This window comes from Simochromis diagramma, unplaced genomic scaffold (genome assembly GCF_900408965.1).
Source record: "Simochromis diagramma unplaced genomic scaffold, fSimDia1.1 OVJJ01000683.1, whole genome shotgun sequence".
Taxonomy (NCBI): Eukaryota; Metazoa; Chordata; class Actinopteri; order Cichliformes; family Cichlidae; genus Simochromis; species Simochromis diagramma.
In genome coordinates this window covers 268,774-286,566 of record NW_024387158.1, presented here as the reverse complement: position 1 = coordinate 286,566, position 17,793 = coordinate 268,774, and the positions used below count along the sequence as shown (strand labels likewise).

Sequence of the window (17,793 nt, the reverse complement as noted above, 5' to 3'; positions counted from 1 at the left end):
AGTATGTACACAGTTTCTGCATTTAGATTTTGTTCCTTTAATTTTTGTACTGGAATCAATTTTCCAAGTATTCTGCTCAGTTTCTTTACCTAAATTATTCATTACAGAAGTGTAATCTGAAAGTGGGTGTTGTTGGGCAATTTGTATTCTTTTCTCATAACACAGCATTTGTTGCCAAGTGATCTACAAACTTGTCCCCCTGTAAACTGCATGTGGTGATGCATAAAAAAGCCATCTCACTACCTGCTTAGTAATATCTGTGTGATAAAGCTCTAAAATTGTATCCGTTTGGGACTTGGATTTTATTTCTCTTAAAATAGTTAAAGCTATTGTCGACCACTAAAATAATAATTCCTGTGTGTTTGCTGTGAATACCCTTACTGTGATCTGATCTTCCATGTACTTTTTCAGGATTCATTAAATGTTGCTCACCCACTTTTTGGATCCTTTGGTGGATATGTGTAAATCAGTGAGTGTGCATTGTCTGGAGCTCTTTAGAGATAACCCTTTGGAAGCTATTGTTAAAAGACAGAGAAGTGTGTGACATAATACTCTTCAAATTATTCAATAAATAATCAAATATATACTATAAAGCATAATGCTGTGACATTATAAAGCTCAGCAATTAGCAATGCATGAAAATAAGATTTTATTGTGTTTTCACAGACCAGTAGGTCACCAAAAGTGATTTTTATTAAATTCCTTAACAATTCTTTAGACAACGGATCATGTTCTGCCACATATAGATTTTTTTTTAGTAAGAAAAAGAAATAGTTACCATCTTCCAGTATTTTTCAGCAGTAGTCACTAAATAAATTTGCGAACACTAATCATTTAACAAGGTTTTTTTTATTCATCCTATTCTACTGAATACATTTTATTCTAGCTGAAAAATGCTGTTGAATTTCATTCAGTGTCCATAATCTGAACAGATTCATTGACCACATCCAGGGACAGGGGTGTCACAGTTTTGGTCAGGACAGCTGTGGTCCCAGTCTTATACCTGTACTGCCCTTCTCTGAAAAGAAAAGACAGAGAGAGAGAGAAAATGTAACGCATTAGATTTATCTAATTGGATTTGGATTAGATATTTCCTAAAGAAGAAAAACTGTCAGGTCAGTTTCAGATTTATCCACACATTCTATTTTATTTAGGACAAAAGTTAAATAAAAAGTTAAGCTGAAAAGAAGCCGTTTACTGTGCTCCTCTGAGTACAAGCAAAGTAGGAATAATTCTGGTTTGAGTGACACTTCTTTTGGGATAATCTTGAGGAGTTGTACATGTTTGATGTTAAGCAGATATGTTTGTAGTGACTGTCAAATGTCAAGAAAATCTGACCAAACTAATAACGGCCTCAATGCCCAACTTCTTCCAGTGATTCAGGAAATGTGTTCTGCATAGCATCTACAGTTTTGCTTTTCTATGAAAAGCAGGTGGACAAGCAGAAGTTTAAAAATTGTGATTAAATTGTGATTAACTTTAAACTTTGGTGTTAAATCGCATTGGTTTAACTGCTTTGTTACTCTTGCTGCTATTGTTGATGCCTATATTATGCTGAATTTAGTGATCATATTAGTCTTTTTGTCCTTTATGAAAATGCCCATGTGAGTGCTCTGATTATGTGACCAGCAGATTAACAAACAAAAAAACACAAATTAACAGTGTAATAGAATAATGGCTCACCTTTTTCCCTTCGTTGTGGGCTTGTCATAGCCACGCAAATATTCCACTCCAGCTTCAGTGATGACACACAAGTCGACGTTACTGCCTGAACCCAGGTCACAGAAAATCCCTGCAGCGATGGCATCTCGTACTAGCTGCTTCGCCTCTTCCAACTGAAGACATGTTATTAAATTTCATTCAATTTATATGTCTTTCCGATTCTGTGGACATTATTACTTCAATTTGTTTATTCTTAAAGATTTGACTCTTTATTTAATTACCTACAGTATGTCATAAGAGGGAACATGACAATGCCTTACCTCCATATTTGGTTTGAACCTGTCCTCAAATACAGAGACAGCAGCTGCTGCTCCAGATCCTAAAATCAGAGCCAAACATTGTTATTATTACTATTACTGTCACTGTCTGTTGCTAGGCAAAAGTATTTTCATTCAACTGTATGTTTATAATGATAATTTATGACTGAAAGTTGGAATGCTGTATGAAGTATTAAAAAAACAGGATGCAATGAGCTGAAAAAATGATTTGTATAAACTAAGAACATGTATAATTTTAAGAAATATATTATCATTTTTAATGGAGCAACACATCACAAAATGATAGATTCAGAATGCAGTTTAGCATCGTCTTGCTGAAATATGCAAGAACTTGAAAAAACATCATCTGGATGGAAGCATATGGTGCTCTAAGTTCTATATATCCTATTCAGTACTGATGGCGCTTTCCAGATGTGCAAACTACCAATCCCATCAGAGATGCAGCCTTTATAAACGAGATAGATAGAATAATGTTTTTCAAACATGTAAATATATGTAAAATAACAAGAGATAAGAAAAACTTAAAAACATCAAGTTTTCATGAATATCTCTATGTCTACACAATGTTTATGCTCATAAAGGAGTAGGGTGAAGTTTACACTTTTTCTGTTCCTTCCACCTTATTTCAAATTCCATTATTTACAAATCAATATTCACAATTCGACATTATATGATCCACACATGTTTGACTGTATACAAGTCTAGACTCGTATACAACACATAAACATACACACACACAAAAATTTCAGCTTGTAAACCAAAACACTCTTGCCTCAGTCTATGAATTTGAGGACAAGGCTTCAACAGAACACAATGAGAGGAAATTTCCTATATTCATGCAATTTATCATTTATTAAACAATCACATGAATTTTTGTATTGATGTCTTTTTCTTAACTTCATTTGTACAGGTGTTCCACACACTAACTGTTGTGACTGTAATGCTGTGACATTTTACATTAGTCCTAACTACTGGCTTGCTGAACATAAGGATTCTTCCCAGGTTATGAGTATTTGGTCTTATCTGGAAAAAGTTCTGAATGTTGTGTGGCAAAGTTTACTTGCTGCTTTGTACATTGTACAGTTCTGAGGTCACCCAAATCCTTAAATCTGAGAATATTCAGTTTAATAAAAAGTGGATTTGATGGTTCTCTTGAGGTGGTTTTATTTATTATCCTTATTGCTCTTTTTTGCAGAATTGGATGGGTGTGTGCTTTATGCGTGTTTCCCCACACGTCCACACAATATGTCATGTACGGGAGTATCATAGAACAATAAAGAGTATATAATGCATTTGATTTATACGATCCTTAACCTTGTAGAGAATTGCCAGAGAATTGCCATGTTATTTATTGTCAGTTTACTATTGGTAGAATATGTGTGATTCCCAAATATTATGAATTTTGTTCTACTCAGGTTCAATATTAATTTATTATAGTCAAACCAGGTCTTCAGATTATTTAATTCATTTTCTAGTTCATTCAGAAGTTGTTCCAAGTTACTTCCACGGCACAGTAATTTTGTATCGTCTGCAAATAATATTATTTTCAAAGACTTTGAAATTGCACACATCTCATTAATGTACAATATGAAAAGCAGTGGCCCCAAAACTGACAGCATATTCTTTGATTTCAATAGCAGTTGTTACTGTATCTATAAACTTCATTAACGTATGTGTTGTGGTGCTTTTGCATCTAATCTGCTATTCATTGTTTTTTGTGATAAACTCATACAATCTATTTTAAAAAATATTTTTCCAGTATCCAGTAGAGAACTGTGGTATTAAAGAGATGGGCTGATGGTTTGCGAGAATATATTTATCTCCAGCTTTATATATTGGAACTAACTTTGCAATTTTCATCTCATCAGGGAATACACCATTCTGTTATGACAGATTACAAATGTAGGTAAATGGTTTCACAATACATCCAATAATACCTTTATTTCAATTCATAACAATGCCATCACAGTCAGTTAGTTAATTTTTTGGAGTTAAAGGATGTAGCTACATAAATAATTTCCTCTTCATCTACTCCCCTTATAAACATTGAGTTTGCTACATTAATAGTTTTAGTTTTAAGAGCATGTCCAGCTTTTACAATTCCTTAAGCCAAGACAGGATCAAAATCAAGAAAAAAAGTCATTAAAACCATTTGCAATTTCTTTTATGTCACTGATCATTGTATTTTGTATTTGCAAGTTATTTTGATATTCTAATCCCTTAGTTCCTTTATTTACAATGTTATTTAGTATTGTCCACATGTTTTTCATGTTATTCTTATTTTCATCTAAAACTTTACTGTAGTCATTTCTTTTGCTGCTTCTTATAATTTTTATCAATTTATTCTTATACCTCTTATAAGTTTGTTCAGCTTCTATTGTTCTTTTTTTTTTTTTTAAATTATACAACAGAGTTTTCAAATGCCACGTCAACATCTTGAACTCCAGTCTTGGCTGTTGAGGTGGCAAATTGCTTTTTATGTCTAATTAATTTCTTATTAGGTTCACATCTGTTAATCCTGGCATAGTTCTGTAATGTTGCAAAAACTGGTAGATGGTAACATATGTCATTTATTATTAATCCACTTAAAACATTCCTGTCAACAGCATTAGTGTAAATATTATCGATAAGTGTAGAAGTTATCGGTTATTCAGGCTATTCTTGTTGGTCGGGAGATTGAGGGATAAAGACATAACGCTAGACATTGTATGTGTGATGGCTGCACTTACAGCCACACAGTGGTAATGGCCACCATATTAGCGTAAAGGCTTATACATAACACTGCATTCACATTTGTCTTTAAATATAGGAATTAATTTACAGGACAATGAATAACTGGTTTTGGTTTAGAATTAATTAACATATCCACATAACACTGCATTCTAAAATAAGTGCACACATTTTAGTTTACACTGTTAAGTATGATTAATCTTTGATTTTTGAGTTACCTTAGTTGCAGCTGCTCCAGTCCCTTGATTGAGGAGCCAAGAGGTGGAAAAGGGGCGGAGCAAGCCTTGATGGAAAACTGCAAATTTGCTCATTCCATAACTCGGGACCATGGGGGGGAATTGGAGTTTGTTATGTTAGTTTCAGTTAGGTTTTTTGTGTGTTTTACCCCTTGTGTTTTTTGTGGACTGATCAGCCACTATTTAAGTTTCCCCTTTGTCTTGTTAAGTTAGGTCAGTTTGTTTGAGTTATCAGTATTGTTTGTTAACTTTGAGCAGAGTTCTGTAATTTTGACCTCTTTTATGGGCCCAAGACTTTGATTCTTTTTGAATGATTTAACCAATAATGTTTTTGGGTTAAATAAAAAATGCTTTTTTTGGACTTTAACCTGTGCCTAAGTTTCCTTCGCTGCTGGGCCATCACAGTATGAATGAAATTAGTGATGGTGCTGTTCGCAGTTGGATTCAACAAATCTATACTGAAATCAACACAAATAAATGTCATTTTCTTGCTGTTAACAGGATTATACTTGTTCATCTAAACTGTAATTCTAATGAATGTACTCAGCTTGAATCTGTATGACGCAAGCAGGGAGAGAGGAATAACAAATATTTGTGTAAAAATGTAGGGTGCAAATGTAAAAAAATAGATAATAAAGTACAAATATGTTTGTTACTTCCTACCTCTGGAAGACAGTCATTTCTGGAAGTCTTCCTGTGCATATGTAGTGTTTATACACTACATATGCATATACATAAGACCTTGAATAGCTCATCACAGTATAAACTACATGTTTATACATGTAGTTTATACTGTGATGAGCTATTCAAGGTCTTCACAGTTTTATGAGGAACAAACACTGACCTGACTCATTCAAACATTAAAGAGGAACCTAAAGGGATGAATCTGTTTTATGTCTATACATATAAAAGACAGAAAACATACCAAAGAACCTATTTTAAATTGTATCATTAAGAACTTTGTTACTACCAGCCTGCAGTTTATACAGGATCACCCCAAGCAAGTCACCCCAAGGCTGTGTATATTGTGAGGTAAAGACCCTACAGTATTAGAAAGAAAAGAATTGGTGAGGAGTTTTAAAAATATATATATATATTTTTAACAGTAACAGGAACAAAAGCCCAGCAGAACCAGGCTCAAGGAGGTGTAGTTATGTGCTGAGGTCATTTGAGGTAAGGGGGAAAGGAAGAGAACAGAGAGAGGAAGAACACAAAGGCAAACTACAGGAGAAGCCAGAGTTTATTAATTGCTAATGATTAAATACAGTGGTGGTGTATAAATACACAAGAGAGTGAAAGGAGATGAGTAAAGAAGAAATGCTTAAGCCTATTGCAGCATTACTAAAGGAGGATTTAGGGTCACCTGATCGAGCTCTAATATTAGGTTTTGTCGAAAATGAGAGTTTTGAACCTAATCTTAAAAGTAAAGAGGGTTACTGTCTCACGAATCCAAAATGGGAGCTGCTCCATTCATACTGGCAGCTCCTCAAATGAGCCCTCCCAGCAAGTAAAATTATTAAATTTGGAATGAAGAGAATGAATTGGTGCTTCAGGACTGCTTTGATGCTACAAACTGGGGTGTGTTTAAGACTGCTGCCCTGAGAGAGCACAGTTCTGTGAATTTAGAGGAATAGCCAGTATGCATCAGTGGTAACCACTGATGCATACTGGCTTCCCTGGTTACCATCAGAGAAGCCAAGAGCCAGTACAGACTGAAGCTGAAAGGATATTACAACAACTCAGATTCCAGATTCATGTGGCAGGGCCTGCAATACATCATTGATTTCCAGCAGAGGAAAAGCAGGGTCACAGTCAGCTGCAACACATTACCAGACGAGCCGAATGAGCTCTACGCTGGCTTCGACACCTTCAACACCAACCAACTCAGAGGCATTCTACCAGCAGAGGCGGCACAGAGCTCTTTGAGGGTCTGCTCTTCAGAGCTGGCTGATGTTTTTACAGACATTTTCAATTTGTCCGTCACCCAGTCAGCTGTGCCCACATGCTTCAAGTCCGCCACCATAGTGCCCTTTCCCCAAGAGAAACAACATAACCTGCTTGAATGACTATTGCCCCATCGCACTCACTTCAGTTGTGCTTTGAGAGGATAGTCATGACCCATATCAAAGAAGCCATCCCAGACACATTACACCCTCTGCAATTTGCATATCAGAAGAATCGTTCTACTGAAGACACTGTTAATGCAGTCATCCACACAGCCCTCTCACACCTCAAAAATAAGGACACCTATGTTTGAATGCTGTTTATAGACCTTAGTTTAGCATTGAACACTGTCATTCCAAACAGACTGGTGTGAAAGCTCTCTGCTTTTCGACTGACACCCCCCCTCTGAAGCTGGGTCCTGGACTTCCTCACAGGCAGACATCAGACACAAACCAAGTACTCCCCAAGGCTGTGTTCTCAGTGTTCTCTGTGTTCTCAGTTCACTCCTGTACACCCTCTTCACCTACGACTGTGTCCCCTCCCAGCAACACCTAAGTTCGCTGACAGCACAACCTTCATTAGGCTCACTGGTGAAGAGGAGACTGCTGGTATTCTCAGCTGGTATTCTGGTGCCCGGAAAATAGCCTCTCCTTAAATGCTGAGAAGGGTATGATGATTATTATTACAATTATTATTGTTGTCTGGGTCTACTTTGCTAGCGAGAGACAGAGAGTTGTTGAAAGGCTGCTCCAACAGAAATGATTGTTTCGGAGAAAAACACGAACACAGTGTACAGTCGAGTCTTAATGGCTTACTTACAACTGGGCTACACTGCCCATGAGGCTACATTCTTTAGAGCTATGCCTGTAACATTCTGCCTATTGCCTTCATATTAAATAATTTTTTGAACAATAATTTTTAAAAATATTTCTTCACGTCATTATGCGGGCCGCAAGTAGAGGTGACATGGGCTGCAATTTTGAGACCCAGGCATTAGAGCCTCTTAATGCGTGTTTTCTTTAGGGTTCCACCGGCGTGGAATTACCAAAAATAGAGAGGGCATAGCCTAACATATGAAACAGGAAAAGACCGCCGTGTAATCCCGTTATTTCAACAATGTAACTGTATTCTGAATACCACCTTTTTAAATGGTAACTGTAACGGAATACAGTTACTCATATTTTGTATTTTAAATTCAAACATGTATTCCGTTACTCCCCAACTCTGTTGACTGATTATTGACCCGAGGATGAGGAGAGGCCAGCACACCGCACTATACATCAATGTAACTCAGGTGGAGAGGGTGAAGACCTTCTAATTCCTCTACAGGTGCACAGTGGAGAGTATCCTGACAAACTCCATCATAGTATGGGAACAGCACCACTCAGGACAGGAAGGCTCTCCAGCGTGTCATTAAACGGCACAATTCATCTGTGGAGTACCCTTCCCACCACTACAGGACATTTATAACACTTCGGTCAGGAAGAGGGCACACAACATCATCAAGCACCGCACCAACCCACAGCACACACTGTTCTCACTCCTGCAATCTGGCAAATGCTACAGGAGTGTGAAAGCAAGGACAACCAGACTAACAAACAGTTTCAATCCAAAGGCTATCAGGCTACTGAATTACTGACTTATGACCTGTAATTTGCAATTTTGTACAGTTGTATACAACATAACACAACTTCAGACACTATCAACATTTTAATACCACATACTCTGTATATATTACCACTGTGACAGTGTTGCAACTACTTGCAATTTAAATTCTGACTACACCTACACATAAGCTACAAGTGCTACAAACTTGTACTTGTTTTACTTTATTTATTATTTTCAATGCTATATTCTATGCTCAGAGTTAAGTTTAGTCTTTATTTTTATTTTTATTTTATTTTATGTTTGTTTTTATTTAGTTGTGTGAAGGGAACCTGCAAAGTAAGAATTCCATTGCTCTGCTTAACCACTTGAATCTCTTGAATCTTTCACAGGAGTTGGGCCTAGAAGCTGAAGGCTCTGTTACCCATTCTATTTTTGAAAACTATAGAATATGGTAAAATGGTAAATTGTTATTGTACATGTACAACGAAATTGTGTACAGTGAGGAACTACACTAAGCCTACAGTATAAGTGTTGTGTTGGGATAGTAAGGTAGTATCAAGTCTCTAAAATATGAGTTTTGGAATATACTTCCAGAAGCTTGGAGAGCATGAAAGCTACTTAAAGACATTACAAGAAAGCTTGCCTAAGAGAGGTCAGATTGTGTTGTAAAATAAAGGTGGTCATCCCAAATATTAACTTTAAGCTTGTTAGACTTGTGCAGGGGCAGCATTGTTGCCGTACAACAAGAAGGTCCACGGCAACTCCAGCATCTGGGCCTTTCTGTCTGGAGTTTGCATGCAGTTTGAATCAATGCGAGTTCTCTCTGGGTAATACAGTATCTCCCACAGTGCAAACACATGCAGTTAGTGGGGTTAGGTTAATTGGTAATTCTAAATCGCCTGTAGGTGTGTATGGTATATGAGTGTGAATGGTTGTCTGTCTCTGCCTGTAAGCACTGCAAAAGACTAGCAACCTGTCCACAGTGTACCCAGCCTCTTGTACTATGGCGGCTGGGATAAATTCCAGCCCCGCAAGATAGATAGATGGATGGGTGGAATTGTCCAAACTCTACATTTCCCTTATATACTGTACTTGCATATGTGTTTGCACATTTCAAAATTACCGCTTCTATTTGCTACTTTCATAGCAAAATAAAAAGCAATAACAGGTGCCTAAAGACTTTTGCACAGTACTGTTTTTATCATAAAGTAGTAAAACATCTCAGTTTAGGCATTTGGTATGTTTATAATATGTTATATGGTCAATAAAATATTAATTTATGAGATTTGCAAACTGCTGGATTCTGTCTGTGAAGGTTCTCAGTCATCCAGGTCATCATAGTCTAAAGAGCTTGGAAAGAAAAGCATCTGGACTTGTTTAAGTTGCTTGAAGATGTTTCACCTCTGTCTGCCATCTATAATCCAGTTTTGAGAACCCTTCCTAGATGCCTTAACGCCCACTCACATCCTGGGCAATCTAACCTCAGGAAATCACATGATAGGATGGGACCAGGTTTCACAATGAGCTCACCCGAAACTCTGGCTGATTGTGACCCACACCTGTTTTCACACCTCGGCTCATGTGATTAGGTAGAGGATCATCAGGGGGTCCTTTGTCCCTCTTTGGGGGGGAAACTCCCACTGGGTTTATATCTGGGACTCTCCACCATTTGACCCTTAGAACCGAAGAAGCTTCTCGGATGAGAGGTGAAACGTCTTCAAGCAACTTAAACAAGTCCAGAAGCTTTTCTTTCCAAGCTCCGTAGACTGGTGGATTCTGTTTTTTATTGATGTTTTAAACCAAGTTCCAACTTTTAAAATTATTTGATTTTTCTTCTAGAAAACTCTTAGACACCTGCCACAGCATTCTGCACATATAGTAAACAGTACCCTAAACATATACATACCCATGGTGAGAAAAGGCAGTTTGTCATAAGAGCCATGAGGGTAAACACTGTACAGGTGAGCTCCAGTCACATCAACTCCTCCAACAATCAGAGATGACCCCACGTGACCCTGGTACCTGACAAATCAAACAGATGGCATTACCACAACATCCAGCTTTTTTTGTTAGAGGAATACGGAGCACATCCTCCAAAATGTGCACATGTGAATAAGCAACAAAACAAAAACAATAGAGTACAGAGACAATGAGGGTACACGAATGCTTATCGCCCCAGCAAGCCCGAGTTCAGAAGCTAATGATAGAAAATTATCCAATTTAAATTTTAGTAAAATAATAGTGTGTAACCCTTGCTTATTTTCCCATAATAAGTTAGCTTTACCCAACTATAGCAGCTCTATGCCCCACAATTTGAATATTGCTTGTTTAGCATCCAACTATTAGTTGCTTATGCTCTATTGCTCTCACCTGAACAGCATTTGTTTGAGCTGTCTGGTAACCATAGCAACAAGTGGGGGTCGCCCAGTGTTGAGCATGTGAAGTTCCACATTGGATGACATGATTTGTGTAGTTATCTCTGCATCTGCAGCAACACCAGCTCCACAGCAGCTACAAAACATACAAAAAAATTGTTAGACAAGTCAAACAATAACCCGTTTGACGAACATGGCATAAGTATCTCCGCTTAGCCTTTGACGCATAAAGAAAAAAAGCCACATTTTTGTACTTTTGTACATTTTTATCCATTTTTTAATTTCTTTTGTTTTGGAGATACATGGCAGAACGGTATACCATGTATTGCCTCAAGTCTTATTATACCTCTCTGTTTTTATTCTTCTTTGTCTCTTTGTTTTTTGTGTTTTTAAGAGAGAAGGAGAGAGATCTGAAGAAAGTAAATAAGCCATATAGTTGCTGAATCTGTCCTCATTTTGAAAATTAAGTCTGTCCTCCGAAGTAGACCCTTGCATCAGCAAGTATAAGTGTCAGTATAACAATGCATCCATAGTGTCTATAGCTGTCCATGTGTATGACACCCAGGAAGGTGCCAATTTGCTCTGATGATGTGTGGTGCACCTCCTGCCCTGGAACTGGAGAAGCATCAGACAAGAGGCACCAGGAGACAAGGAGGAGGAGACATGAGAACTAAGGAGGCATTGGCCAAGTCAGGAACTGAAAAGTCATCAGCAATTTTGAAGAAAAAAATTAAATGTTAGCAATAGTATTTGCATTCTAGCTATTGGAATGTTTTTCTCTGAAGAGAGAATGATGGCAGAATCGGCACTAGACGAGCAGATAGGGGCCACAAGAGGTAGACTTTGGAATGTGACCATTTAGTTTGTAAGCTGATTCAGGCAGATGGCTGGCTGATGGGCCATACTGGTTTAAATCTTGACATCAGGAAAGAAATCAAGAAACTGAATGAAATGAAGCTGGCATGCTAGGAGCCTTGCCGCCATCGGGGGTCTTGTTTTCTAGTGAGAGCTATCTTCAGAGTGAGTGAGGAGTCAATTCGACTTGTCCTGTAAAATTAATGAGTAAACTTACTAGATTTTTGGAGCAATGTAGTGAATTTTCATGCAGTTTTTGTCAGCCACAACCATGTCATCTGTAGCTCTGGTATCTGCTCCCAAGATGACTCCATCCTAACACCACAAAAAGGAAATATAAAAGTTAACACACTTTAAATGATAATTCAGCTTCCTAGTGTATTACTAGTGTTGTCCAACCACTGATGATTAATCCAAACCTTGTATACAATTCCAGCAATGGTGGTGCCTGTCTTCCTGGCATTAGGAGCTTTGTAACCAGCCTGAGACAAATTAGACTCCAGTACGGCATTCCTGGTAATGACACGGCAGAGAAAAGGGAAGACAGAGAGGCTCATATTAGTGTGAAATCGCTAATCTTTTTTTTTGTTTTGTTCCGCCATTAATGTCGTAAAGCCGTTTTTGTAAACGCTGTTAAATCCAGTTTGTGTACCTGCGGCTGTTCTCAAAAGAGAAACCTCCCGGCTGAAGCGCAAAGGAATTCAGACTGTGCAGCATATTAGGTGCTGATTCTAAAGTAAAAGACTAAAAATCAAAGAAAACCCTTGTCGCGGTGCGTCAGTTTGTGTAGGTGCTTCTCAGAAGTTTTCGCTTTTACTTTCACTTCTCAGAACAAGTCCCGCCTTACCCGCTGTAAAAAGAATATCCACATCCGTCTGACATTTGCTCTTTTCTCTTATCTGTTCTCGTTGTTTATTGTTATTCGTTCTAAATAATTATTCATTTCCATGAAAAATGTGTTCAAAGAATAGTAAAGATATATGAGTTTTGTTAATTTGTTAACACGAATAATCTCATAAACCACTAAAATTAACTTCTGAATTACATTGGTAATGTTTCTTTGCAGTGTATTAAACGTTACCTGCAAAGATGGAACCTGCTCCCGGAGGCTTAAACTGGCTTAAAGTGGCAGTGAGGCATCAGGATGAAACCTTTAGTCTGGGTTTAGTCTTTTTCTCCTCGCTTTTTTTTTTTTTAAATGTTAAGGCCTAGACATCTATTGTAGACTATCTTTTCACCATTAGTGGTCAAGAACTGAACTGGAATTCAAAAAATAAAATAGCGTTATGGCACCTTCAGTACCCGAGTTATTAAATCTGTCAGTTTAACTGTCTAAGATATTTTTTAATGTACTGCAGGCTGGCGACAATAACAAACGGACATCAGTCTCCTTACACCCTAAACATATCCCTTTTTTTCTCCTCGTGTCATGGCGCAGATGTTTACGTTGGGCTTGTAACATAGTTAAAAAGGTTCAAGTAGCCTTTTTGTTTGTACTGATACATAAAGTAAGTTCTGCCAACAAAATAAAAAATAAATAAATAAAAAATAAATACAGCTAAATAGGACAATGTCACCATCTAGTGTCAAAAGTCATCCCGCACTGACTAGAAATGGCAAATGACTGGATAATCCTCAGCGTGATGAAGGATTAACGTTAGTGGTGTGATACGATGTTGGTATTCGCCCTAAACCAGGGCCAGGGTCATTACTGCCAATGCCAATACTGATATAGATACTTTTAAATTCAATTCAATTCACTTTTATTTATACTGGTTGATTGGTGCTGCGGCAGTGATGCGGATGCTGTACCGGTATGTTGTGGTGAAGAAAAAGCGCTTATGTATGGAAAGATTTTCACGGACACAATAAATACTCAACTCTACTGCTCCAGCCACAGATGCATTTTCCTTACAAATGTGGGGCCATTTAAGGAGACATAAACAGGCTTTAAACAGTGTGAGATTTACTGGGAACAAGCATTGTTACAACAAGGAAATCATCAACCGAACATAAGTGTCTATAATTTTTGTACTAAGTTTATTTGGCCAATCTGCACAGCTTTATGTTGTGTCACATATATCATTTCAGAAAGGGCTCTGTAATACACTTGAAATGGGCCACACGTTGGAACAGAGAGTAGCAATGTGGCTCTGAAACAAGTATTAGTAGAGAAATACTTAAATATATCTTTTGATATATGTACAGCGGTGCCACTGAAGCAGATAAGGATGCTCAGCTCACAGCTGACTCACAGTTCAAGATGAAGGCAAACATAGAGAATCAAGGCTGAGATGGTTTGGACATGTACAGAGGATGTTGAAGGTTGAGCTGCAAGGTGCGAGTAGAAAAAGAAGACAGAAGAAGAGGAGGTTAGGGTGAGTGTGAGACCTAACAGGACCTAAAATTAATTAGTAAAACAAAATCTCGATCAGTCGGTTTATTTGTTTATTTATTTTTGCATGAAGAAATTAATGATAGTTTGCTACCTACTACAGACACATGGCTGTCTGTGATGACACCTCAAAGGAGATGTTTCTTTTTTGTCTGTTGTTTTTTTCCAGCCTTGTGTCTGTTGTGTTTGTTGGTGTCAATTTTGTCTGTCATATCATTGTTTTTCTGCTCAGTTTCTGTATGTTATTCTTTACAGAAGAAAATTGATGGTTTCTTACTCCATCTCTACCTTTGAAATGAAGTGATTGTGTGGTTAAAGCTCTTCCTATTGTCTTTGTAAATTGGCAGCAGATTTGGCAGCTAATGCTTCCCAAATGATTAGGGAAGAGCTTCACTACCTAAAGAATTACAATTCTCTGAGAATGTATATGCCCCCTTCCTGATTTCTGACATTTTGCCTTGTTTTGAGATCTTTTAGCCTAATGTTGTTCATGAGACTAAAATCATCTCACTGTGGTAATGTAAATATAATATGGCCAATATTATATGTATTGTCAGATTATCATGATATATATATATATAACAGCAGTGAGCTTGAACTCTGGGTCAAAGATTCAAGTTGCAGTTATTTATATTTCCTATTACCGTAAATCTTCACTCAAAGATAAGTATCTGTGACAGTCAGTGTTGGGGAGTAACGGAATACATGTACCGCCGTTACGTATTTAGAATACAAAATATGAGTAACTGTATTCCGTTACAGTTACCGTTTAAAAAGGTGGTATTCAGAATACAGTTACTTTGTTGAAATAAATGGAATACACTGGGGTACTTTCCTGTTTCATATTGTCGCGGGTCAGGACTGTTTGGGTTTTGTTTGACAGATACGTTCTTTTGTTCCAGGCGGCAGCGTTACGGTTGCCATGGTTACAGGGCGACGCTCTCTCTCTCTGCGACTGTGTGTTTCCTGGGTGAGAGAGCGCCTTTTCGTTGTTGTTGTTGTTGTTGTTGTGCTAAGCTAACAGGCAGAATGCTACAAGCATAGCTCTAAAGAATGTAGCATCATGGGCAGTGTAGTCCGTGCTGCTGGGAGAATGGACTGGCATACACGTTATGTGTCTGTGAGCGCTAGGAGGGAGAAAAAGGGGAGTGGAAAGGTACGAGCAGTCATCGAGCAAAAACGGGAGCTGGAAGCATGTAAATATAATAATAACCACTGCAGCCAAGAAGAGTGCCTGACGAGCCCAGTTGTAAGTAAGCTATTAAGACTCGACTGTACACTGTGTTCGTGTTTTCCTCCGAAAACAACAAGTTCCGTTGGAGCAGCCTTTCAACGCCTCTCTCTGTCTGTCGCAAGAAAAGTTGACCCACACAACAAAGTAGAGCTATTTTTCGGCTACCAGCCGACAGGGACCCCGCCGTATTATGCTGGGCTTACACTGTGCGATTTTTTCAGTCGCGCGATTCAGCTCCTGCTCAAACTGTACGATTGACTCGCAGGGGTTAGAAGTTCATAGGTCACGATGCAGGGTCTCACACTATACGGCCCGATGCTCTCATGCGACCTGAGTGCTCACACTGTGCGTCTATAAAAATGAAGGTTATAACAGAAATTCTGTCGCTCGCTCTCCCTCTCCGTCTTTCACTCACACAGACACACCACCACCATCAACTTTGCTAAATTGCTAATGAAAAACATTGGTCAGGCAGCTGTGATTGAGCAGCAGTGTCGATCCAACTATTTTCACGGTTGTTGTGGTCGTGATAATTTTGTGAGGCCACATCGAAAGGGCTCGGATGGTTCTACAGGTTGTGCCTCCATCGCTTGTGTCCAGATCACACGCTGCACTGCCATGCTACGCCGTCTTTTTCGCTGACATTTGTGTTTGCGCGTGCGCAGTGTGGCAAACTGCGGTGACACCCTCACGACCAAGCGATTGATGATCGGGAGCTGGTCGTGAGGTGTCAATCGCTTCTCGTTATGCTGGGCTTACACTGTGCGATTTTTGAGCCGATTTTTGAGTCGTGCGACCGTTTTGGCGATCGGCCCGATTTTGGCCTTCATCGTGCGTCGTGCATCGTGTAGTATACATGGGGTAACGAGACGCGATTAACACCTCACGACCAGCTCCCGATCATCAATCGCTTGGTCGGGAGGATTTCAAACCTGTTTGAAATCCTCGCGACCGTCGTGAGGGTGTCACCGCAGTTTGTCACACTGCGCACGCGCAAACACAAATGTCAGCGAAAAAGACGGCGCAGCACGGCTGTGCAGCGTGTGATCTGGACACAAGCGATGGAGGTACAACTTGTAGAACTTTGGAAAGCTCATCCGAGCCTTTTCGATGTGGCCTCACAAAATTATCACGACCACAACAACCGTGAAAATAGTTGGATTTACATTGCTGCTCAATCACAGCTGCCTGATCAATGTTTTTCATTAGCAATATAGCAAAGTTGATGATGGCAGTGTGCGTGTCTGTGTGAGTGAAAGACAGAGAGGGAGAGTGAGCGACAGAATTTCTGTTATAACCTTCATTTTATGGACGCACAGTGTGAGTACTCAGGTCGCATCAGAGCATCGGGCCATATAGTGTGAGACCCTGCATCGTGACCTATGAACTTCTAACCCCTGCAAGTCAATCGTGCAGTTTGAGCAGGAGCTGAATCGCGCGACTGAAAAAATCGCACAGTGTAAGCCCAGCATTACCCCACGTATACTACACGATGCACGAAGCACGATGAAGGCCAAAATCGGGCCGATCGCCAAAACGATCGCACGACTCAAAAATCGGCTCAAAATGGGCCAAAAATCGCACAGTGTAAGCCCAGCATTAGTCAGAGGTCCCTTTACTACAGTTCGGAGCCGCGGACCTTAAGTAATAGTAATAAATCACACAGCAATAGTACATTCACGTTGTTGTAAAAAGCATGATAATATTGTAGCGGGTCAGGGCTGTTCGGGGTTCTGCTTGTACAGTTATGTTTTGTGTATGTTGCCATGGTGACGGGTGACGCCCTCTCGCTGCGACGGTGTGTCCTTCCGGGGTCAGAGGGCGCCCTATGTGTGTTGTGGTTGCCGTGCTGAGCAGTTAGCTAGTGGCAGTGTGTTCTTCTGCAAATGTAATAAACGGCTGTGCTCCCTGGCTAGCTCACGGGAAGCAAGCCCAAACGATACCTCCGTCTCCTCCTTGTCTGAACTCGCCACAATATATTAAGTAATCCAAAGTATTCAGAATACGTTACTGTCATTGAGTAACGTAACGGAATACGTTACAGAATACATTTTGGGGCATGTATTCTGTATTCTGTAATGGAATACATTTTAAAAGTAACCTTCCCAACACTGGTGACAGTATAGATGTATTATATATAAGAGACAAATATTGTTCGTTTAATATGTTGGCATTACTAAATTTGGCTCAATGCTTACATACATGTGTAAAAAGAAAATGTACGAGCTGTGAAAACTGTTTCTGACAAAATGAAGAGTAGACTGATATATTAAATATTCCTTTATTGTGTGAGAAAATCAGACCATGTCATAACTGCTTTAAGTCATACAGAATAGATATCAGAGCCTTAAACAGGATGACTTCTGCTAAATCGCTGCAGGGCACTGAAGCTGGTTTTATGCATAAAACCGGAATA

At 38.9% G+C, this 17,793-nt stretch overlaps 1 protein-coding gene across 1 annotated transcript; it reads right to left on the bottom strand.

Moving 5' to 3' along the window:
* Positions 1 to 827: 827 nt before the first annotated feature.
* psmb10 (proteasome 20S subunit beta 10) lies at positions 828 to 12,575 on the bottom strand. The gene is made up of 8 exons (XM_040048627.1): positions 12,401 to 12,575; positions 12,168 to 12,261; positions 11,966 to 12,063; positions 10,889 to 11,029; positions 10,425 to 10,540; positions 1,983 to 2,041; positions 1,684 to 1,835; positions 828 to 1,018 (listed from the first exon to the last, which is right to left on the bottom strand). The coding sequence occupies exons 1-8, from the start codon at positions 12,463 to 12,465 to the stop codon at positions 907 to 909; spliced, it is 837 nt and encodes a 278-aa protein (XP_039904561.1). The 5' UTR covers positions 12,466 to 12,575; the 3' UTR covers positions 828 to 906.
* Between the last annotated feature and the right edge of the window lie 5,218 nt (positions 12,576 to 17,793).